The 24452-nt window shown below is 38.8% G+C and overlaps 1 protein-coding gene across 1 annotated transcript in view; it reads left to right on the top strand.

The window, feature by feature from the left end:
• The window catches only part of KIZ (kizuna centrosomal protein), a 132220-nt gene that overhangs the window by 92521 nt on the left and 15247 nt on the right, over window positions 1-24452 (top strand). The window contains exons 9-10 of the mRNA XM_054724101.1: window positions 782-947; window positions 1834-1899. Of these exons, the coding sequence (XP_054580076.1) occupies window positions 782-947; window positions 1834-1899 (232 nt within the window). The remainder of the gene's footprint in view (window positions 1-781; window positions 948-1833; window positions 1900-24452) is intronic.

Raw genomic sequence — 24452 nt, 5'->3', positions numbered from 1 at the left:
GCTATCATTGGTTGTTTTACTCTTGTTATCAGCATATTTTTAAGAGTGCTGACCTGCAAATTAAGGGATATTAACCTATCCTGTTAATTGCCACTTTTTCTCTACCTCTTAATTTGGCTGTGATAAAATCTGTGCCCACCTCCTTGCCCAGGACATGAGGTGATATGATAAGACAGTCCAGTGCCCTTTGAAACAGTACTAATATGGTGGTTAAATTTCCCAGGCTCCCCCGCAGAGTTAGCAACAGAGCAACTTTATTCTTGATTGAAGATTATCATTTAAAACAGTTCTTTTTTTGCTTAGTGACTCCTCCTCAGCCACCACGTTTTTACGCAATCTTCCCATTTGGGGAAAGTTCAGGGGTCATTTATTTGTAGAAGAATGGGGATACCACGAGATCACATTTTTCCAGATCTCTTTCTCAAACCACCGAAGGGCTCATGCAATGAAAGAGAAAATCTTGGATAAACCAGCCCAGATTAACAAGCGGTCGCATCTCATACACATATTTCACAAGTAGAAAAACACTTCTGCATAAGATTCAGTCCTCCAAAAGAGAGTATTATTTCTAATGTAAGTTATTACAAAGAATTAAATTCTGCTGGAAAATAATCAGATGTTATTCTATCTTGAAGACATTTTAATTTCAGTTAAATGTCAGAAAGCAAATTAAATCCTAAGTAAAGCTTAACCTAAATTGTATTTGAAGATTGGGTCTTTGAGACAAGGGGAATATAGCTGCAGTTTGCTATTTCTTTGTGCTTTCTTTTAAACACTGTAGGCAACAGCATTATTGAAAAGAGCCCCTACAGAAGAGGGTGAGGATAGGTCGGCTATTCACAGTAATGAATCATCTTGCAGCTTGCCATCTATTCTGAATGACAATAGTGAAATAAAGGAAGCAAAATACGCTCCGTGGTTCAACAGAGTTCTTACCTGGGAACAAGGTAACTATTGTTAAAGGGTTGGTCCACAGCAAAAATCCATTCATAGTCAACGTGACACCTTCTTTCTCAAGGTGTACCTATAAAATAAAGGGAACTAGATAATACCTCTGATTTTAATATGCATAATAGGTATTTTGTTTTACATACCACCTTTCAATAAATATATGATTTTGTTTAGTCTCACAGGGATAGGAAACCTGATTGTAGGTCTGCAGTGTTACTGAATTTCCAATAAATTACATTTTTATAAGTTATGAAATCTTAACTAATCACTGAGCAGTAGGTAATTTTGATCATCCTACAAAGATGAAGAGGATTCCATTAAAATGATTCCATAAAGTACTATAAAGTTTTTTATATCACTTAATAGAATTTACTCATAATTTATAAACATTCTTTTTAAGGTTGTCTTTATAACACAGTATTATAAAAGTCTAAACTGATGAATAAGAATCAATGAATTTATGCTCTCTAAAATTTTAGTATCCAAAAATTGTGATTATTTTGACATTACTATTAAGATATGTCAGTAAGCCACTATCGTGGTATTTCCAATACAGCAATGAGTTGCTCAGGATGTATTCAGAAGTTGATATACATGCACAGAATTTAAGACTCACTGTTTTAAGCCCCCCTCAAATTTGATAGATGTCAAGCTAAATAATTTTTTCATGAAAACAACATAGAGATACCTTAGTTTTAGAAAAGTTTTCCTTGTAGAAGGAACAGTACTATTTCAGGCAAGAAATAAACTGGAGGATAAAAAAAAGGAGGTGGGGAGACAGTGAAAATAATAGGAATGGTAATTTTTAAAAAATCAAACAAAGGCCTAGTCCATAAATATAACCCTAACATACATTTTTATTATCATGTGTTTGATTTTTAGAAGTTTCAAGTGGCTACAGAGATGAGAGCAAGGAAGAAAGCATGGCAGCAAATGTTCCAATCACAGGTAAAGTTATAGTTGCCTAAGAGTTGCAAACACAGAATTCAACCTTGTTATATAATCAATACATTCTATGTTGGTGACATGTGAACTCCACTAAGAGCATGTATATTTGACTACCACATGCTGGAGCAGGAGAGTAATTATAAGAGCACATAATTATAATGTGCAAACTTACGTTAACACAAACTAAGGTGGAAAATAACAGTGTCTATTGAATTCTTCATAATCATGTAATACATTTACACATGCGAGCATCCCCCATCACATAGCCTTTCAGCACCTGCGTCTGTGTGAAAGGGTCAGTCCATGGGGAACACCCAGTCTTTATATGGTAAACTACAGATGTTTCTGATTTTATTCTTTTCTTTCCTGTGATAATTGAACGTGTGTCATTAAAATAAGAACAAGGGGAAAAGTACCAGACAGGAAGCTTGCTTGTGCCTCGGTTACAAAGCCTGTCTGATAAATACAAAATTTTAGCAATAAGGCTTCATCAAGACATTAAGTTTTCTGCACATGTATTAGGCTTATTAAGATGAAATCTGAATATCATTACTTTTTTTAGTTTTAGAATATCAACAGCAGCAATTAGTATTCTGAACAGAATTCTATTTGTCATGCATCTAAATTTAATAGTGCCTTGTTTTTTAAAGTGCTGTGCTACTTCATTATAAATTCAAAGGTCTGACTTTAAATATTTATACAAGTAAATACACCATTGCACCAAGGTACTGAGGCACGCATCTGTATATATTGAAGTAACGTTGTTTATATGCAGGAAGGAATGGCTTTCTTTTATGGCAGTACAATTCATGGCCTGATGATTAATTTTTTAAGCCCATGTTTCTGTGATGAACTCTGGTTTTGAAAAAGGAGTTTATAGTAGAGCAATTATTGTGTATATTCTACATCAGATAATATTTCACTCCAAAATGCAGAGGTTTTCTTTTCTTTTAAAAATTTCCCAGTTATTTATTTACTGCCTTTTTATTCTTCATTTTGAGAAAACTCTGGTAAAGTTCCCTATTTATTTTTTTAATGGATTTTTAGAGAAAGAAAGGGGGAGAGAGAGTGAGAGAGAGAAAAACATCGGTTGGAAGCCTCCCCAAAATGCCCTAACCTGGGATCGAACCTGCCACCTTTTGGTGCATGGGATGATGCTTCAACCAACTGAGCCACACTGGCCAGGACTTCAATTTTTTTAATAGAAGTGTGAATGATCCCAAACTGCAAATAACCAATAAGTTATTTGGGGGCTTTTCCCTTGCATTTACCTATGAATGCCTAAGTATCTAATATAATCTCTCAATTTATTTCAATTAAAAGTATAAAAGCTTATTGGGAGAAACCAGGAAGTGGCTTCGTTGCCCATTCTTACTTGTCTTTTAAGTATTATTTTCAATCATCCCCTGCTGTGAGTAGATGACTCTCCCAAAAATTATTGCAAATGTTATTATCTCATAAAAATTTTATTGAGGTATAATTGATATATATGGCACTATGTTACTTTCAGGTATACAGTGTAATGATACACATTGCAAAATGATCATCACAGTAAGTCTAGCTAACATCCATCACCACACAGAGTTACAAATGTTTTTCTTGTTATGGAGAACTTTTAAGATTTACTCTCCTAGCAGTGTTCAGATATGCAATACAGCATTATTAACCTTAGTAACCATGCTGTTCATTACCTCCCCATGACATTTATTTTATAACTAGAAATTGGTACCTTTTTTTGGCCGTTTAAAAATTTATTTTTTAACTACAGTTGACATACAATACTATATTAGTTTCAGGTGAGCCTAAGTAGTATTCCATTGTATATATTTACCACATCTTATTTATCCATTCATCTATCCATGGACACTTAGGTTACTTCTATATTTTGGCTGTTGTAAATAATGCTGCAATGAACATAGGGTTGTATATATCTTTTCAAATTAGTTTTTTCTATTTCTTCAGATAAATACTCAGAAGAAGAATTGCTGGGTCATATCGTAGTTCTACTTTTAATTTTTTGAGGAACCTTCCATACTGTTTTCCATAGCAGCTGCAACAATCTGCATTCCCACTAATGGTGCTTAAGGGTTCTCTTTTCTCCACATCCTCGAGAACACTTGCTGTTTGTTGATTTACTGATAATAACCATTCTCACAGGTCTGAGGTGATATCTCATTGTGGTTTTAATTGTCAGAAAATATGTACCTTTTGACCCCTTCACTCAATTTGATCACCTCCCACCCCTGCCTTTGGCAACCAGCAATCAGTTCTCTGAGTCTGCCTCATAGAATCCTATCTAATAAAGGGGGGAAATGCTAATTGACCCTCACACCGTCGAAAAGATGGCAGCGCTCACAGCCAATAAGGAGGGAATATGCTAATTGACTGCCATGCCCTCAAAGATGGCGGCACCCACAGCCACAAGATGGCAGCGCCCAGTCCCCTCAGCCCCACCGGGGTGGCAAGCGCACAGCAAGGCTGAGACCACCCCCAGGCAGGCCCGGCCACTTCACACGCCTGCCTCTGGAGTCCCCCAGTCCCCTCAGCCCCCAAGCCACCCAGGGCCAGCCCGAGGCGCAGGCAAGCCTCAGATGGCGGCTGCCCAGCCACCCAGGGCCACCCAAGGCTCGGGTAACTAGGGCTGTCCGAGGCTTGCGCTGCCGGCAGTGGCAGCAGCAGAGGTGTGATGGGGTGTCGCCTTCCCCTGATCGCCAGGTCGCCTCCCACCCCTGAGGGCTTCCGGACTGTGAGAGGGGGCAGGCCAGGCTGAGGGGACCCCCCATCCAGTGTATGAATTTTCATGCACCAGGCCTCTAGTTTCTTTATAAGAGAAAAGAAAATTAAGTACCAGGATTTCAAAGCGTCCTTCTCGTCATGCAGAAAGAGCTATGATGAGCCTAGAAGTATTACTATTGCCATTAAGAGTTTTTTAAAAATTGCAATTCCAACAGCCTGCCATTGATCTACCAATAGTTGGCAGTTCTTATTTTATTTATTTTCTAAATTTTAGTTTACTGTTGACAGTATTACAGATGTCCCCCATTTTCTCCCCTTTGCCAACCTCCAGCCAGCCCCCACGCCATCCCAGCCTTCACTACATTATTGTGTGTGTCTATGGGCTGTGCATACATGTATATAAATTCTTTAATTAACCTCTCCCCCACACCGCACCCCTGCCCTGCTTCCTTCTGTTTTGTCAGTTTCTTTTGTTCGTTAGATTCTACATGTGACATTTGTCTTTCTTTGACTGGCTTATTTCGTTTAGCATAATAATTTCCATGTCCATTGATGCTGTTGCAAAGGTAAGAGATCCTTCTCTTTTACAGCCACATAGTATTCCATTGTGTAAATGTACAGCAACTTTTTTATCCCCTCATGTACTGATGGGCACTTGGGCTGTTTCCAGATCTTAGCTTTTGTAAATACCACTGCTATGAACATAGGGGTACATATATCCTTTCTGATTGGTGCTTCAGGTTTCTTAGGATATATTCCCAAAAGTGGGATCACTGGGTCAAAAGGCAATTATTATTTTTAATTTTTTAAGGAAACTCCATATTTTCCGCAGTGGCTACACCAGTCTGCATTCCCAACAGCAGTGTATTAGGGTTTCCTTTTCTCCAATCCTCACCAGCACTTGTCATTTGTTGATTTGTTGATGGTAGCCATTCTGGCAGGTGTGAAGTGATACCTCATTGTAGTTTTAATTTGCATCTCTCTGATGATTAGCACGTTGAGCATTTTTTCTCTTGGTCATCTGTATGACCTCTTTGGAGAAGTGTTTATTCAGGTCCTTTGCTCATTTTTTAATTGTATTGTACATCTTCCTTTTGTTGAGTTTTATGAGTTCTTTATATATTTTGGAAATTGACCCTTATCAAGATGTATCATTGGAAAATATGCTCTCCCAAACCATAGGTTCCCTTTTCATTTTGTTGTGCAAAATATTTTCAGTTTGATGTAGTCCCATTTGTTTATTTTTTCCTTTGTTCTCCTTGCCCTAGGAGATGTACTTGTGAAAATACTGCTATGTGAGATGTCTGAAATTTTACTGCCTATGTTTTCTTCTAGAATTTTTATAGTTATGAGACTTACATTTAAGGCTCTTATCCATTTTGAGTTTATGGTATAAGTTGGTGGTCTAGTTTCATTTCTTTTTGCATTTACCTGTTTAATTTTCCCAGCACCATTTGAGACTTCATCGAGAAAGAATCATTGAGCCTGCAGTCTGGGCATGTGCCCTGACCAGGAATTGAACTGGTAACCTCCTGGTTCATAGGTCGACACTCGATCACTGAGCCACACCAGCTGGGCTCATTGTACATTCTTACCTCCTTTGTCAAAGCCAAATAATTGATTATAATGGCGTGGGTCAATTTCTGGGGTCTCTGTTGTGTTCCATTGGTCTAGATGCCTGTTCTTATGTCAATACCAGGCTGTTTTGATTACAATGGCTTTGTAATATAGTTTGATATCTGGTATTGTGATCCCTCCAACTTCGTTCTTTCTCAGGTTTGCTGAGGCTATTCAAGGTCTTTTTTGGTTCCATATAAATTTTTGGAATATTTGTTCTAGATCTGTGAAGTATTCCATTGGTATTTTAATAATGATTGTGTTAAATCTGTAGATTGCTTTGAGTACTGAGGACATTTAATTAGATTAATTCTTCCACTCTATGAACACGGTATATACTTCTACTTGTTTGTATCTTCCTGTTTCCTTGTTTAATGTACTATAGTTTTCCAAGTACAGGCCTTTTACTTACCTCCTTAGTTAAGTTTATTCCCAGTTATCTTATTTTTTGTTGTTTTGCTATTGGTAAATGGGATTTTTTAAAGTTTCTCTTTCTGAGAGTTTATTATTGGTATATAAAAATGCCATGGATTTCTGGATGTTAATTTTGTATCCTGCTACTTTGCCAAATTCATTCATTAAATCTAGTAGTTTTTTAGTAGCATTTACAGGGTTTTCTATGTACAATATTATGTCATGTGTGAATAATGACAGTTTTACTTGTTCCTTTCCAATTTGGATGCCTTTTATTTTTTCTTCTTGTCTAATCACTGTAGCTAGGATTAACAGTACTATTTTGAATGAAAGTGATGAAAGCAAACAGCTGTCTTGTTCCTGTTCTTGAGGGAAACACTTAGTTTTTGCCCATTGAGTTTTATGTTGTCTGTTGGTTTGTCATATATGGCCTTTATTATGTTGAGGTATGTTCCCTCTATTCCCACTTTGCTGAGAGTTTTTATCCAAAATGGGTTCTGGATTTTGTTGAATGCTTTTTCTGCATCTATTGATATGATCATGTGATTTTTATCTTTCATTTTGTTAATATAATATATCATATTTATTGGTGTGTAAATATTTTACCAGCCTTGCATCCTTGAAATAAATCACACTTGGTCATGGTGTATGATATTTTTAATGTATTGCTGGATCCGATTTGCTAATGTTTTGTTGAGGATTTTAGCATCTCATGTTCATCAGGGATATTGGCCTGGAATTCTCTTTCTTTCCACTTCTTTTTTTTTTTTAATAGTTTGAGGAGAATAGGTGTTAATTCTTCTTTCAATATTTGGTAAAACAGGTCTGTGAATTCATCCAGTCCCGGGCTTTTGTTTGCTGGGAGTATTTTATATTATTGCTTCAATTTCATTAGTTGTTATTGGTCTATTCAGGTTTTGTGATTATATTTTTCCAGGAATTTGTCCATGTTGTCCAGGTTATCCAACTTGTTGGCATATAATTGCTAATAATATTTTCTTGCAATTTTTTATATTTCTGTGGTGTCAGTTGTTACTTTTCTTGCATTTCTAATTTTACTTATTTGGTTCTCTCTCTTTGTTTCTTGATGATTCTAGCTAATGGTTCATCAATCTTATTTATCTTTTTTTTTTCAAAATATATTTTTTTATTGATTTCAGAGAGGGAGGGAGAGGAAGAGAGAGATAGAAACATCAATGATGAGAGAGAATCATTGATAGGCTACCTCCTGCATGCCCCCAATGATCGAGCATGCAACCCAGATACATGCCCTTGACTGGAATCAAACCTGGGACCCTTCAGTCCACAGGCCGATAGTCTATCCACTGAGCCAAACCAGCAAGGGCTATCTTTTAAAGAAAAACAGCTTTTGGTTTCATTGATCTTTTGTATTGTTGTTTTAGTCTCTATGTCATCTATTTCCACTCTGATCTTTATTGTTTCCTTCACTCCACTTTCTCTGGGCTTTTCTTGTTGTTCTCTTTCTAATTCTTTAAGTTGTAGCATTGGATCATTTGTTTGAGCTTTTTCTTATTTCTTGAGGGAGGCCTGTAATGCTATGAACTTCCCTCTTATAACTATATCCCATAGATTTTTGGTTGTTGTGTTTTTGTTTTCATGTGTTTTCAGGAAGTTTTTTATTTCTTCCTTGATTTCATTGTTTAATAACATGCCATTTAGCCTCCAGGTGGTTGAATGTTTTTGAGGTTTTTTATTTTAGTTGATTTCTAGTTTCATGCCATTGTGATCCAAGAAGATCCTTGATATGATTTCAGTCTTCTTATACTTGTAAAGCTTATTTTGTCCTAAAATGTGGTCTGTCTTTGAAAATGTCCCTTGTGCATTTGAGAAGAATATATATCCTGCCGCTTTGGGATGAAATGTTCTGTAAATGTCAATTAAATCTATTTGATCTAATGTGTCATTTAAAGTCACTGTTTCTTTGTTAATTTTTTTATGGGGTCTGGAAGATCTATTCATTGATGTTAGTGGTATATTAAAGTCCCCTATTATGACTGTATTATTTTCTAATTCTCCTTTAACGTCCTCCAGAAGTTTTAAAAATATACTTAGATGCTCCTATATCAGGTACAAATGTGTTTACCAGAGTTAAACCTTCTTTTTGGATAGATTCCTTTTGTATTATGTAGTTACCTTCCTTGTCACTTTTATGGTCTTTGTTTTGAACTCTATTTTGTCAGATGTAACTATTATTACACCCCCTTTTTTGTGTCCATTTGTGTGGAATATATTTTTCCATCCCCTCACTTTCATCCTGTCTTAGTCTTTTGTTTGAGGTAGCTGTCTTGTAGACAGCATATATATGAGTCATGTTTTGGTGGTAATAAACTCCTTTAGCATATATATGGGTCATGTTTTATTATCCATTCATCTACCCTATGTCTTTTTTTTTAATTTAATAAATCTTTATTGTTCAGATTATTACAATTGTTTCTCCTTTTTCCCCCCATAGCTCCCCTCCACCTTGTTCCCACCCCACCCTCTGCCCTTACCTCCCCCCACTGTCTTCATCCATAGGTGTACAATTTTTGTCCAGTCTCTTCCTGCACCCCCCATACCCATTTCCCCCTGAGAATTATCAGTCCACTCCCTTTCTATGTCCCTGATTCTATTATATTCACCAGTTTATTCTGTTCCTCACATTTTTAATTCACTTGATTTTTGGGTTCACTTGTTGATAGATATGTATTTGTTGTTCATAATTTTTATCTTTACTTTTTTCTTCTTCCTCTTCTTAAAGAATACCTTTCAGCATTTCATATAATACTGGTTTGGTAGTGATGAACTCCTTTAGCTTTTTCTTGTCTGTGAAGCTCTTTATCTGACCTTCCATTCTGAATGATAACTTTGCTGGGTAGAGTAATCTTGGTTGTAGGTTCTTGCTATTCATCACTTTGAATATTTCTTGCCACTCCCGTCTGGCCTGCATAGTTTCTGTTGAGAAATCAGCTGACAGTCATACGGGTGCTCCCTTGTAGGTAACTAACTGTTTTTCTCTTGCTGCTTTCAAGATTCTCTCTTTGTCTTTTGCTCTTGGCATTTTAATTATGATGTGTCTTGGTGTGGTCCTCTTTGGATTCCTTTTGTTTGGGGTCCTGTGCACTTCCTGGACTTGTAAGTCTATTTCTTTCACCAGGTGGGGGAAGTTTTCAGTCATTATTTCTTCAGATAGGTTTTCAGTATCTTGCTCTCTCTCTTCTTCTGGCACCCCCATAATTCTGATGTTGGTACGCTTAAAGTTGTCCCAAAGGCTTCTTACACTATCTTCAACTTTTTGGATTCTTTTTTCTTTTTGCTTTTCCAGTTGAGTGTTTTTTGATTCTTTGAATTTCAAATCTTTGACTTGATTCTTGCGTTCCTCTAGTCTGCTGTTTGGTCTCTGTATAATATTTTTTTATTTCAGTCAGTGTATGTTTAATTTCTAGTTGGTCCTTTTTCATATCCTCAAAGGGTCTCACTAAACTTATCGGCCTTTTCTAGGAAATTCTTGAAAAACCTTATAACCGTGGTTTTGAATTCTATATCCAGATGTTTGTTTTCCTCCATTTCTTTCGTTTGTGATCTGTTACTTTGTCTCCACATTTTCGTTGCTTCCCTGAGTTGGTAGGGTAGCTTTGTGTGCTAGGTTTCCTATATGGCCCAGTGGGTCAGCCTCCCCAGTCACCTGAGGTGGACACTCTTGGTGCACCCCTTTGTGGTCTGTGTGTACAGCCTTATTGTAGTTAAGTCTTGATAGTTGTTGGTATCACTGGGAGGAATTGACCTCCAGGCCAATTGGCTATGTGTATCAGCTGTGTCTACACCGGGAGACCTGTGCTGGAGACAGCCTTATAGGACCAGACTTGCAAAATTGTAAAAGCCTCTGTGCTCAGCTTGGATGGGGCGGAGTCTCAGGGCAGAGCAGACAGTCTTGGCTTCCAGTCAGCCCTGCCCTTGCGCGCGCGCCTCCAGACCTCTGCCTTCCGCGGCTCCCCTGAGTTTCCACCTGACAGTCCAGATTCCCCCAGGCTCGCCCGGAACTGAAGTTCAGTGCAGTCAGGAGCTCCTGACTCCCTTCTGCTAGGGAGAGGTAGCGGCAACCTCAGCAGTTAGTATTCTCTGCACTCACTCACGCACGTGTGCGAGCCTCGAGACCCCTGCCCGCCGCGGCTTTCCTGAGTCGACGAGTCTCCGTGTGCCTTTCTCTCTACCTGACAGTCCAGACTCCCCCCGTATGAGTCTGGGTCCACGGGGTTTCACCCGGAACTGGGGGTTAGTGCAGTCGAACTGGGGTTAAGTGCAGTCGGGGGCTTCTTTCCCTCTCCTGCCAGAGAAAGCCAGCTAGGCACTCATCCGCCCTTTCTCTCTGTGCACTTGTCTCTGTACCTCAGTCCTTTGCAGCTCCTCTGATTCTCCATATGCTTTCCTCTTTCCTTCTAGGTGTAGAATTTCCACTCATCCAGCTTTCCTGTGGTTCTGGGTGATGTCCGTTTTGTCTTTTAGTTGTAGTTTTGAAACTGTTGTGCGAGGCAGCAGTTTAGGTGTTTACCTATGCCGCCATCTTGGTTTCTCTAACATTATCTTCGGGATTAACCTTTGCTCTTCTTGATCTACCCTATGTCTTTTTATTGGAGCTTTTAATCCACTTACATTTAAGGGTATTACTTTTTTTAATCCTCACCCAAGGAGTGAGGTTATTTATCAGTTGATTTTCTTTTTTAGAGAGAATGGAAGTGCAGAAGAGGGCAGGGAGAGAGAGAAAGAAGCATTGGCATGAGAGGGATACATTGATTGGTTGCCTACTTCTCACACTCCAACTGGGCCAGGTATTGAACTTCCAACTGAGGTACGAGTTCTTGACTGGGAATTGAATCCACGACCATTCGGTCCATGGTCTGACGCTCTGACCACTGAGCAAAACTGGCCAGGGCTAAGGTTATTGGTGTTTATTTTTTTAATTTATTGCCATTTTTATTCTTTATGCCTATGTACCTCTATTTCTTTCTTTTCTTTTTTTTTTTTCTTAGTACTGTCCTTTAGCATTTCTTGCAATGCTGGTTTGGTGGTAATAAACTCCTTTAGCATGTTTTAGGTATGAGAAGCTCTTTATTTCACCATTAATTTTTAATTATAACCTTGCTGGAAAGAGTAGTCTTGGTTTCAGATTGTTGCTTTTTATTACTTGAACAAAGTAAATGGCTTTAAAGTTTTTGTTTACATTGAATACTTCATGCCATTCCCTTCTGGCCTGTGGTGTTTCTGTTGAGAAATCAGCTGACAGCCTTATGGGAACTCCTGAGGTAACTGACTGTCTCTCTTGCTGCCTTGAAAATTTTCTCTTTGTCTTTAACATTTGCCATTTTAATTATGATGTGTCTTGGTGTGTGTCTCTTGTGTTCATCTTGATTGCAACTCTGTGCTTCCTGAACTAGTGTAAATTTTTCATTCACCAGGTTAGGGAAGTTTTCTGTCATTATTTCTTCAAACAGTTTCTCTATCTCCCTGTGGTACCCCTATTATGAGGATGTTGTTCCATTTCATATTGTCCCAAAGTTCCCTTATACTGTCCCCATCCTTTTAATTATATTTTTCTCTCTTCTGCTCTGAGTGTTTTTTCTACCATGTCTTCCAAATCATTGATTCGATCCTCTGCTTCATCAAGCCTGCCTTTAATTCCTTCCAGTGTATTCTTGATGTCAGATATTCTTCATTTCCAACTGATTCTTATTCATGGTTTCTATATCTTTTTTCATGCTGATGTATTTCCCACTCACTTTCCTGTAGTTCCCATTAATTTCCTTGTAGTTCTCACTAAGTTCATTGAGCATACTTATAACCATGACTCTGAACTCTGTCTAATAAATTGCTTACCTCCATCTCATTTAGCTGTTTTTTTCTGGAGATTCCTTCTTTTCTTTCATTTGGGGGTTGTTTCTTTTTAGTTGTCTCTTTGAGTTTGTTTCTATGTGTTAGATAGAACTGCTATGACTCCCAGCCTTAATGGGGTGGCCTTTTGTAGTAAATGTCTGTGAGACTCAATGGAATGGTCTCCTTGAAAACCTGAGCTGGATGCCCTTTTTGTGGGTTATTTGGGCTCAATTCCGACCACATCGAGCTGTTGTACAGGTGCAATAACCTTCTGGGAGCAGGTTGTGTGGGGTCACAGAAGGTAATCCTCTGTTCTACAATGCCACTCACGCCAAAGACTGGAACAGACCCTCTATTTTTTATTTGTGGGTGGAAGACAATTGGCAGAGGTTTTGTTGTTGTTGTTTGTTTTTAATGTTTTATGCACATTGTATGCCAGAATACTAGACTTAAAGTAACTTGGGAGACATGAAAAAAAAAATTTTAAAGCCATTTACTTTGTTCTAGCATTGCCATTCTGTCCTTGCCACCACACTTCATTTCTTGTCCCCCACACACTGTATCTCTCATGAAGTTAATGTTTGAGGGCCTCATACACCTTGTTTCTGCTTAATACTGCTAGTATTTTTGTGTCTCTCATTGAAGCTATTTTGATATCTAAGTTCTTTACCATAATTTCTTTATTAAATTTTGTATCTTTTGTCATGTTATTTAGAAATTTGGCCTTTAGTAAAGTAAGGCAAATATATAGTTTGATTTAAGATAGATTCTGCCTTCCCATTTATAATACTTCTGTTGAGGCTTTCCTATTTGTATGGGCTGAATTCCTTCTAGAATATTTCAAAAAAGTAATATACCAGAGGCTGTCCTTTGGGAGTCGAGGAAATGTGGCACTTGAGCCTGGTCTTCGGCATCAGCCATCAGTGTCTGCTCTTTATTCCCTGATCATTTCTGCACCACTCTGAGCCTCTGTATTAGAAAAGCAGATATACATAGTACCTGGCAAGATTGCCTTAAAATTGAAATAACATCATGTGTGTGAAAATGTCAGGCATATGCTAGACACTCATACATGTTAGTTGTGGTTTCTAACAATATTCATGCGAATATTAGTAGTACTATTGGTCTTATGCACTAGCCCCACAATCACCAGCATTTCAAACCAGTGACATTTAGTCAAAAGGAACCTTACAAAGCAAACTCAAGATGGAAAAGAAGCAGGGGTAATTGGGGGTGCAGTGCCACAAAAACAGTAAGCCTGAAATGAGTCCTGGAAGGGCACCTGGATACTGCCAGCTTGTTTGTTATTCTGACAGCTGCTTGCCTTCTTGAGCTGCAATGCTACCATAATTCCTCATAGACCACACTTCCTGATAGTACCACTAAATTAGTTTCTACAAGAAATTACCACTGTAGAACTCAATTGATGATTTGAATCCACAAGTATATTTACCTATCAAAAAAAAAATATTTGAAGAGTGTTCCATGCTACCTTTGGAACATCTAATTAATCCCATGAAGAAGCCCTTAGAGAAGAATCACAAAAAGCTGATGAAATGGCTCCTGGGGATCTCTCTGGTCAAGGCCCAACTGTTTCTGCCATATGTGCACACAGGTGAGGGCATTGCAGGGTTCCTGATCACCAGGTGGTTGTCCTCCCTCGATGTGCTGCCTTACAAGGTTGATGATCTGATGCAGCATTTCCCCAAATGTGTTCTGTGTATTGCTCCTCCCAGAAGACATTGCAAGGAATACATATCTTGTGGCTAAACCGTCTGGTCTTTCGCCCTCTGCAGCATGCACCATGCACAGGAGCATGTTGAAGACTTTTAGAAGACTTTCAGTAAATGAACCATTTAAAAGTGTGGAACCTAGAATCAAATAACTATTTGAAAATGGAATACTTTGTCTAACAGAAGCCAACAGAATTAATGTTCTATGGAACACATTTTGGGAAATATGCACACATACATGTGGAACATTTAAAACCTTATGTCTAATGAGGGCACCAGTTTTATCAGTACACTAAAATTATCATCAACATTTTCCTGTGGTTCTTTTTGTGGGAGTCTCCCTTGTGGATAAGATTGCTTAACAAAGACACTTTGGGCTACTTTAATGTAACTAAACCCAGATGATGCTCTGATTAAGAGCTACTTGTTAAAGCTGCTCCCTGAATTGATGACCAGCAGGTCACAATAGTAACTGTCAGTGATCCAGAAGCAGTCTTCATCAGTGTGGATCCTTCTGTGTGACCTTATTTGCTTTGCAGCCATCTCAGACGGGATATAGTAAAGAAAGAAGCAGAGCTGAAACCCAGAGCAGGCCACCAGGAGGTTGGGCAGAATGGATGGGTGGATCAGAAGTTATACCATTTTTAGAACAATGAGGATCCTGGGGAAGTTTAACTTGAGAAGGGCACAGAAGTTATCTTTAAATACTTGCAGAGCTGCTATGTACAAGGCAGAGCATTAATCGAGCATAATTATAGAGGGTACCTCAGGAGACCCTGTTTGTGAGTGCTGCAGGGAAGGAATTGACAGCTCAATAACAGAAAAACTTTCTGGTTCTTCCTATCAGGAAAAGCAAACTCAGTGTGTTCCAGCTGTGAGAGTCTGTACTGGGTGCTTGAATCATGGCAGGAACCTGCTCTCTAGAGGGGCACTGTGGAAGGAATTCTCATTTCTGGGAACTCTGACCCACTTTTAATATGATTCTCTGTCCATATTTTAAAAAATCAAAGGTGCCAAAATTCTCATTTCTCTCTTTCCCTTTCCTATTTCCTTTATATCCCCTCACATCAGCCTTTTTACAAGAGGGGGCTCATCCTTAAGAGTTTGTTATCACTTAGAAGGCATCTGCTTTGTTAATCATCATTATAGGGAGTATGAATTTCATAACTCTGGCTCTTATAACCTGTACTAAAGTGTAGAAACACTTCCATACACACACCCGTACACACAACCAAAGTAAATATTCTCACAGCCTGTGATCTATTGCTAACACAGTCTACCCCTTTTTACTAGTCTAGTTATTCCCACTAAAGAATTCAGATAGAAATTAAAAGTTAATGTTGATATCTTTGAAATGTGTAATTTTATATATATAGTAAATAGTATATCATTTGCATGTAACAAAACATCTTTCCTTGGGAATACCAGGACAGCAAAAGACTGGGTCTTTGCCCTCACTAAGCATTTGTCTTCTCTAATCTTCACAACAGCCCTGTGGGGTAAATATTAGTAACATTCTGCAGATGGTCAAACAGAAACTTAGAAAGGTTGAGTCCTGCTCAGAGCCATATAGCTAGTGTGTTGGATCTTGACTAGAACTCAAACTTCAGGATTTAAGAACTGCATCAGGATGCCTGGATCAATTAAACATCAGCATGTATCGTAACGAAAGGTTAACTCTGCAAGGATGCTTTAGAGAATAATGATGAACACAGATAGCCCTACTTTCCTTTCTCTTGTGTTGGGTTTACAAAGGTTGGAAGGTTGCATAGGCCTGAGACCACATGCTCATAGTAGGATATTCAGGTCAGTGTTCCCCTGAAACACTTAGGCCAGGATTAAAGCAATGCTTATCTAGATTATGAGGGAAAGAATCCTGAACTACTTAAACTCACAAAGGGAAAGTTCTCACATTGACAATTTTATTTCTGTTCAATTATATTTACCTTTGAGAATTAAGTGAATTTTAGTTTTAGCAAATGATGCAGCTTATTTTAAATGTCATACAAACCAATCATCTAACACAGTGTCTGGCACACAGTGGGCACTCATTATGTCAAACAAATGAATAAAAATGAGAGTATTAAAGGAGTTTCTTTAAATGCTTGTTGATTCAGGCCAAAATACTATCTCTTTCAGTTATTCACTCCACCAATACTTTTCCCACCCACGTGCCTATCCTGGCAAAACTCATCTCCTTAAGCTCCATGTGAAAAGGGCTCTCAGCTTTTATCTCAAGAGGATTAAACCTCTAAGAATGTCCATTCAGCCTCTTATTCTTTTGACATCAATTCTCGTGGTCAAGCTGTGTTGAAAGTGGTTGCTTGACTGTGCCATTTCTCACTGGTATTCTTTGGCAAGCTGAAATATTCAAAGTCATGTTAAGGTACTCCATTTAGAAGCTTTGTGGGAGGTCAGCATAAATTTGAAGGGTGCCACTTGGGGTCCTGGGCAGTGCTTGCCAAAACATTTTTACTGGAGTTTTACATCAAATTGGAAAAGAGCTAGAAACATACAATGGCCAAATTATCATTGGTGACTAGATTTATCTTGAGAGAAAAGACTGGTGATAACTTTGGACTGCCAAAGTACAGTGACATGATATCTCCACTGCTGAGACTGTAATTGTTCCTCATTTGTCCCTTCCCAGAAATGTTCAAGAATCAGAAAAGATATATTACCTGCTGCACCTGGGACAGGGGACCCCCAATTCGTGCAAAACCAAGGGACCACCATATGCTTCTGAACTGTCCATTGCAGGTCACACGGCCCTGTTTCTATGGCAGTGGTCAGGCTGCTGGGACTTCCCCCACTCAGCCTACTGCCTGCTACCTGCTATGGCAAAGCATTCCTCACTCATGATGTTGCAAGGTAGTGGTTATTTAACGTAGTTATTAAAGAATGAAAGGCAATTTTCTGACTAGTGCACTTGATTGGATGCCCCTGTATTCAAGGAAATGAACTCCTACATGCCTAGAGAAATTCTCAGTGGTTGCACAATAGAATCCTCTGTGGTGTTTTAAAATTTGCCTATGCCCTAAATCCTCCCTTGACCAGTTATATCAGAACCTCTAGGGGCAAGAGCCAGGTATCAGCCTTTTATAACACACGCAGGTGACTCCCCAGGTTTGAGAACCATGGGGCAGGAGGTCTCAAAGCTGAAAGAGCCCTTGGAGGTCATGTTGTGAAATACTCTCACTTTACACAAGAGACTCAAGTGGAGAAAGTGAATAGCTTGGGCGTTAGATGTTTTAACAAAATCAGGGATCAGGGAGTGTACTTCGGTTATCCCTTGGTGTCTTTTCAGGAGACTGGTTCCAGGACCCCTTCCCCTAACAACCCCTTACCCCCACTGTGTATACCAAAATCTACAGATGCTCAAGTCCCTTATATAAAAAGGCCTTATATTTTCATATTGGCCACAGCAGGGTATGCCAACACATCACTTCATTTGCATGGATTTAATGTAGTGCTCGGATTTAGTATAGTAGCAAATTCAAGTTTTGTTTTTTGGAACTTTCTGGGATTTTATATATTTTTCATCTGCATTTGGTTGAATCCATGGATGCAAAACCAGTGAACTTTCCTAGGACTTAATGTACTTTCCTAGGGCTGCTGTAACAAAGCACTACAAACTTAAAACAACAGAAATGTATTATCTCACAGTTCTGGATGCTGAAAGTCTAAAATCGAAGTCTCAGCAATACTGTACTCCCTCTAAGGGCTCCAGGGAGAACCCTTTTTTTTGCATGTTTCAGCTCTTGGTGGGTCCTAGTTTGTGGCAACATAACTCCAATCTCTAACTCCATCTTTACATCACCTTCTTTTCTGTGTCTCTGTGTCCACTCCGCTTCCTCTCAGGACACTTGTCATTGGATTTAGGGCCACCTAAATCCAGGATGATTTCATCTTGAGAGCCTTAATTAATTATATCTGCAAAGAACCTATGTCCAAATAAGGTCACATCTTGAGGTTCTGGGTGGACATAAATTTTTTTTCAATTACAGTTGACATTTTATATTAGTTTCAGGTGTACAGCATAGTGGTTAAACATTTATATAACTTACAAAGTAACCCCCCAAAAGTCTAGTACTCACCTTGAACCATACATGGTTATTACAATATTATTGACTATATTCCCTATGCTGTACTTCACATCCCCATGACTTTTTTGTGACTACCAATTTGTACTTCATAATCTCTTCACCTTTTTCACCCAGGCCCCAACCCCCCTCCAATCTGGCAACTCTCATTTTGTTCTCTGTATCTGGAGTCTATTTCTGGTTTGTTGGTTTCTTTGTGTTTTTTTTTGTTTGTTTGTTTGTTTGTTTACAGTCCACATAAAAGTGAAGTCATATGGTAATTGTCTTTCTCTGTTTGACTTATTTCACTTAGCATAATACCCTCTAGATCTATCAGTGTTGTCACAAGTGGTAAGATTTCATTGTTTTTTTATGGTTGAGTAATATTACATTGTATATATGTATCACATCTTCTTTATCCAATCATTTATTGATGGCTCTGATCACCCGATGGGAAACAGGGAACCGGGGGTGGGTGGGCACCCACCAGGGAGGGGGGGGGCAGTCATCCCACCAGTTCCCCACACACAGAGGGCAACCAGTGGCGGCGGGGGGTGGGGCCAGCTAGTGGGCGGGAATAGCCAATCTCTCAGTCCCTCCCCCCAGCCGGCAGGCTTTGATTGCCAATGGGAAACCAGGAACCAGGGGTGGGTGGAGGCTGACACGGGTGGCGCCAGGGCCCCGATCACCCCACCAGTTGCCCCACACACAGAGAGCGACCACTGCATCGGCAGCAGGGGGCAGAGCCGGCTGCCGGTGGGCGGGGCCAGCTGCTGGCAGCCAGGTAAGATGGGCCCTGATCGCAGGCCAGGCCTAGGGACCCTACCTGTGCACGATTTTCATGCGCCGGGCCTCTAGTTGTAAATAACACTTCAATGAACATATGGGTGCATATATCATTTCAAATTAGTGTTTTGAATTTCTTCAAATAAACACCCAGAAGTTGAATTGCTAGGTCATAAGGCAGTTCTATTTTTAATTTTTCGAGGTTCCCCCATACTGTTTGCCATAGTAGCTGCACCAATTTGCAATTCCATCAACCATGAATGAGGTTCTCTTTTCTCCACACCATTTGTTTGCTGATTGATTGATGATAGTCATTCTGACAGGTGGGAGGTTTTAATTTGCATTTCTCTGATGATTAGTGATGTTGAGCATCTTTTCATATGTCTATTGGTTATCTGTATGTCCTCTTTGGAGAAATGTCTATTCAGTCCTCTGCCCATTTTTTAATGATTGTTTTTTGGTGTTGAGTTGCATGAGTTCTGTATAAATTTTGGATATTAATCCCTTATAGGATGTGTCTTTGGTGAATGTCTTCTTCCATTCAGTAGGCTGTCTTTTTGTTTTGTTGATGGTGTCCTCTGCTGTGCAAAATCTTTTTTAGCTTGATATTTGTTTAGTTTTTCTTTTGTTTCCCTTGCCCAAGGAGATAAATCAGAAAAAAATATTACTACCATCTATGTCAGAGAGTTTACTACGTATGTATCCTTCTGAGAGTTTTATGGTTTCGGGTTTCACATTTAAATCTTCAATTCATTTTGAGTTTATGCCTGTATATGGTGTAAGAAGATGGTCTAGTTTCATTTTTTGGCAGGCATCCGTGGGTGGATAGGGATTTGGGGGGAGACACTATTCCATCCACTACAGGAGCTGAGGAGGGATGTCTTCATATCTTATATCCCTAGAATCTGGTTCATCTTAATTAGTGATTATTCCTGGCTCTACTATAGGTAATGACATTGGTAATATTAATATCTTTATTTCTGATTCTTCTCATTATGTAAATTGAATACAAATTGCTAAAAATATTTTAAACCATTTAGTTATACCAATAAACTATAACTTCCTGATCAAGATTACTCAATCAAAGATTCCATGACTTTGAGACTTGAAAATTCACCTCCCATGATTGAACAATTAAGTGTCAGAGACTGTGGTTATAAATTTACATGTGAAGCAATGCCAGCAAAATTGTTTCAATTCAGTTTTGGAACATTCATTAAAGTTCAGTTATAAGCCTAACATTTATTTTCAGCTGTAATTGTTTAATTGTTCCATAGAAATTTAGAAAGTGATATAAATATCTATATTCTGAAGCAGCTTCAGGCAACTCACTCATATGGTTTAGGGTTTTCTCTGTGCATTAGCCCTCTCTGTGAGAGGACAAAGAAACCTGGGCAGTAGCTTCACAGGCCCAGGGCTCCTGGTGGAGTGGGAAGTCTGGATGTGAAAAGTGGACCCAACCTGTGCTTTTCACATTCATGCAGACTTGTGGCCTTTACAAAATCCCTAAATATAGATAAGTTTTCTGTATTTTCAGAATTGTGAAAGCACCCATATCTTAATATTTTCTTATTTTCATTTGAGCAGATTACTAGACAAGTGGTTTCTGGATTTTAAGTGATAATATTTATCTTTAGGATTAATTTTAGAAATATATCCCACAATTTTAGTTTTATTCTGTAAAGACAACTGGGTTTGCTGCATCAGCAACACATCTAATGTATTGTATTTAAAAAATGCATGGATGTAGATATGCATAAAAAGTAACAGCAGTTGGAAATTCAGTGGACAGAAAATATTTTTTAAATTTAATTTTAAAAATTCTACATACTTCATATAGGAATGGCAATTATCCTTCCTTCTTCAGAGATGCCCAGTTTTTTGTCAGTTCAAGGTCGTTTTTGCTAGCTGTAGTGATGGTATTATTTGCATCTCCCTTTGTTATTCCTTTTCCAGACCTAACTCTTCTTTTTTCATTTCTGCAAAAGCCCAGGACAGATTCTCTGCCTGAGAGATACCCCATAGAGGCTGGTAAACCACATGTTTATCTGGCTCTTGTAATAGGCTGTTAAAAGCACTTGTTCATCAGATATTTTCTTTTTCTTTTTATTTGTAGATTTGGAAGTATTTTAGCAGGTGTACATTTGCATATAAAAGAGAATAAAAGATAAGAAGTTGAGGCTTTTTCTTTCTCCTTTTCTCATCATCATCTCTCCCCTACCTCCCTTTATTCAGTGTATTTCACTTTGTTTCTCTAGCTGTTTCCATTCTTTAGACACAAAATGCATATTTAAAAAAAAAAAAAAAATCTCAGAGATCCATCACCACTTTGTAGGAAGATCGCTGATTGGGTTCTGCTAGCTTATGTAAGGAAGTAGGAAAATATTTTTATCTAATTGTGTTATCAGTCTAGAATTAATGGCAAGGATAGAGTTTAGTCCCCTGGACCCTTGCTTTATTTTTTGTTTTAAATGACAATCTTTTTTTACTTTTTAAACTAAATCTTGACACAGATTTGAATATGTAATAGCTGCTTGACCTAGAGATCCAGAACCGAAAGCTGGAACATGCAAGCATGCTTGTTTCTGTGTGTACCTGAACATTCTAATTGAAAATAACTGTATTCTGTCTGTCTGCTCTCTGTCTATGAGTCTGTCTTTATTTTGCTTGGTAGTTCAGTTTGTTCATTAAATTCCACATATGAGTGAAATCATTTGATACTGGTCTTTCTCTGACTGGCTTATTTCACTTAGCAGGCAGACAGCTCTAGTGGGGAGGGGATGTTGGGTGGAGTGGAGGGATTGAGCAAAAAAGAAAAAAAGAGAGAGAAAACTCATGGACATGGACAACAGTGCGGTGATAGGTGTGGGTGGAGGTGGAAGAGGGCATAGAGGGGATAAATGGTGATTGGAAAAAATAAAATAAAAGAAATAAAAAAGAAAGAGAAAAAAAGAACTACATTTGTTAGAAATAATTGTTTCATATAATAATTTTCACTAAATAGTTTGCTGAGAGTTTGACATTACTAATAAGAGGAAATGTTTCCCTGGAGTTCTTAGGAGCCACCCAATTCTCAAATTTACAGACTTAGAGTTTACTTGCCTGTTGAGAAGATTAAAGTATTTCCCCTTAGAATTATGCACACCTTGTCCCTACCTTGTTTATAGCAGGCTAACTTGAACCTCTAGATTTGTTACTTTTGCCCCCTTGTTTGTTCATTAATTCACTTAATAACTATGAATTTGCAAGGCAACATAGTGCAGCTTTTCAACACTTGATTCTTCACTATCAAAAGCCTGAGCCTGAGTTGCCAGAAACCTTAAGAGCCTAGCTTTGCCTTTTTGCTTTATGAAGTTGACCTCCTAGCCAAGTCTTCTAGACTATTCCTGGAGGATGTCTGAATTGTTTGAGCCCCCCTAGCAAAAAAAAGTATACACTTGTTTCCAAAGAATCTGAAATCTGGTCCATTTGATTCAGACAGCTACTTAGAAATCTCTAAGAAAATGTTGCAGCCTCCCTTGATAAAATGTTCTGGGTCTCTCAACTCTTTCAATGGAGTGAGCTTTTTTTTTTTTTTTTTTTTTTTTTTTTTTTTTTTTTTAATATATTTTATTGATTTTATTACAGAGAGGAAGAGAGAGGGATAGAGAGTTAGAAACATCGATGATAGAGAAACATCGATCAGCTGCCTCCTGCACACCCCCCACTGGGGATGTGCCCGCAACCAAGGTACATGCCCTTGACCGGAATCGAACCTGGGACCTTTCAGTCCGCAGGCTGACGCTCTATCCACTGAGCCAAACCGGTTTCGGCAGGAGTGAGCTTTTTTAACATCTAGCTTGGCTGAAGTTTTTCACAGAGTTTTCTTGTTGCACAATAAAAATTGCTCACCACCATCTAGTTTCAATGTTGCAAGTATGTTGTGTTTGGCCTGTGCAGTTTTTATTTTTTCATTTACAAAGGCAGAAATCTGGGGAGACTAGGCCCACTTTCCCACCTGGCAGCAATTGGCTGTAGTCAGAGAACAGCTCTCCGCAGTGGATGGGGCATGTGCCCTCCAGCTGCGACAAGCTCACCCCTCCCGCTGCTCTCACCTGACCAGAGTCACTTTTTATGTGTGGTTCCTGCTTGGCCCCCCAAAAGTGTCTGCATTTAGAATCCTGCCCTGTCCAGTCTGTTTCTAATATCTGTGTTCTTGAACCCATCTGCCCTTGTGTCTACACAGGATGCTGTTTTGTTATTTCTGTGCTAAAACTAATTCTCCATGTTCCATTCCATCCAGGTATCCTTGAGACTTGAGGTAGTGGGCGAGGTTGTATTACTTGGGTCCTTCACATGTGTGATCTTTATGTATTGTTTTCCCCAACCATCTTCTCCTTAACTTACAGTGGATGCCATTAGAAGCCCTGCAGGGCTAAGGGTGTCGTGTGGATCCGAGCCAGGTCTGGGCTGCTGCTGACCCCCTTGGCACACCTCGCTTTGCTCTCTGTGCATGCCCTTTCTGTCCCCACAACGACCTTGGTTAGATTTTTCTCAGCTCTGGGTCTCTGAGCTCATCCTGCTACTACTATTCTTCCTGATGCTCCTGCCATTCACCCAGCCTAGAAACCCCGCACTCAAATATGAGAGCCTGAGAGGCAGAGCAGAGAGGGCTTCAAAGTAGCTGGAGGACAGACCAAGGAATCAGTGCTGTTTCTTCTGGTTCATCCCTGTAGTGGCTTCTGCAAGGCCTGGAGTGGAGAGAAACCATTTACCATGAGTTGACCCACTCAGAATAATGACTAGCATTTGGCCATCTCAAATAAATTCACACAACTTGTCTTTGAGTCTTGAAAACTGAGTTCAACTAAATTGGTTTTTGTTTGTTTTCAGAGTACCTAAAAGAGGCAGTACAAAAACAATTTTTATGCATTTAAAAAGCATTAATAAGGTGATTTATTTTTTGTTGTTATCAAATTATGTAAGTACCTTATATGTTCTGGATATTAACCCCTTATCAAATATATTATTTCAGTTATTTTCTCCCATTGCATAACTTGCCTTTTCACTCTGTTGATTGTTTCCTTTGACATGCAAAATTTTTAAGTTTGCTGTAGGTCTGTTAGTCAGTTTTTATTTTGTTGACTGTGCTTTGGGTCATCCAAGAAATCATTGACAAATCCACTGTCCTGAAGCTTTTATCCTATGTTTTCTTCTAAGAATTTAATAGTTTTAGGTCTTACAGTTAAGTCTTTAATCGTTTTTGGTTGATTTTTCTGTATGATATAAGGTAAGCGTCCATCTCTCTTTTGCATGTAGATATCCAGTTCTCTGTGCC

Source organism: Eptesicus fuscus, chromosome 12 (genome assembly GCF_027574615.1).
Source record: "Eptesicus fuscus isolate TK198812 chromosome 12, DD_ASM_mEF_20220401, whole genome shotgun sequence".
NCBI classification, from domain to species: Eukaryota; Metazoa; Chordata; class Mammalia; order Chiroptera; family Vespertilionidae; genus Eptesicus; species Eptesicus fuscus.
Note: the sequence above shows the minus strand (reverse complement) of the source record. Positions and strands in the feature narration are given on the sequence as shown.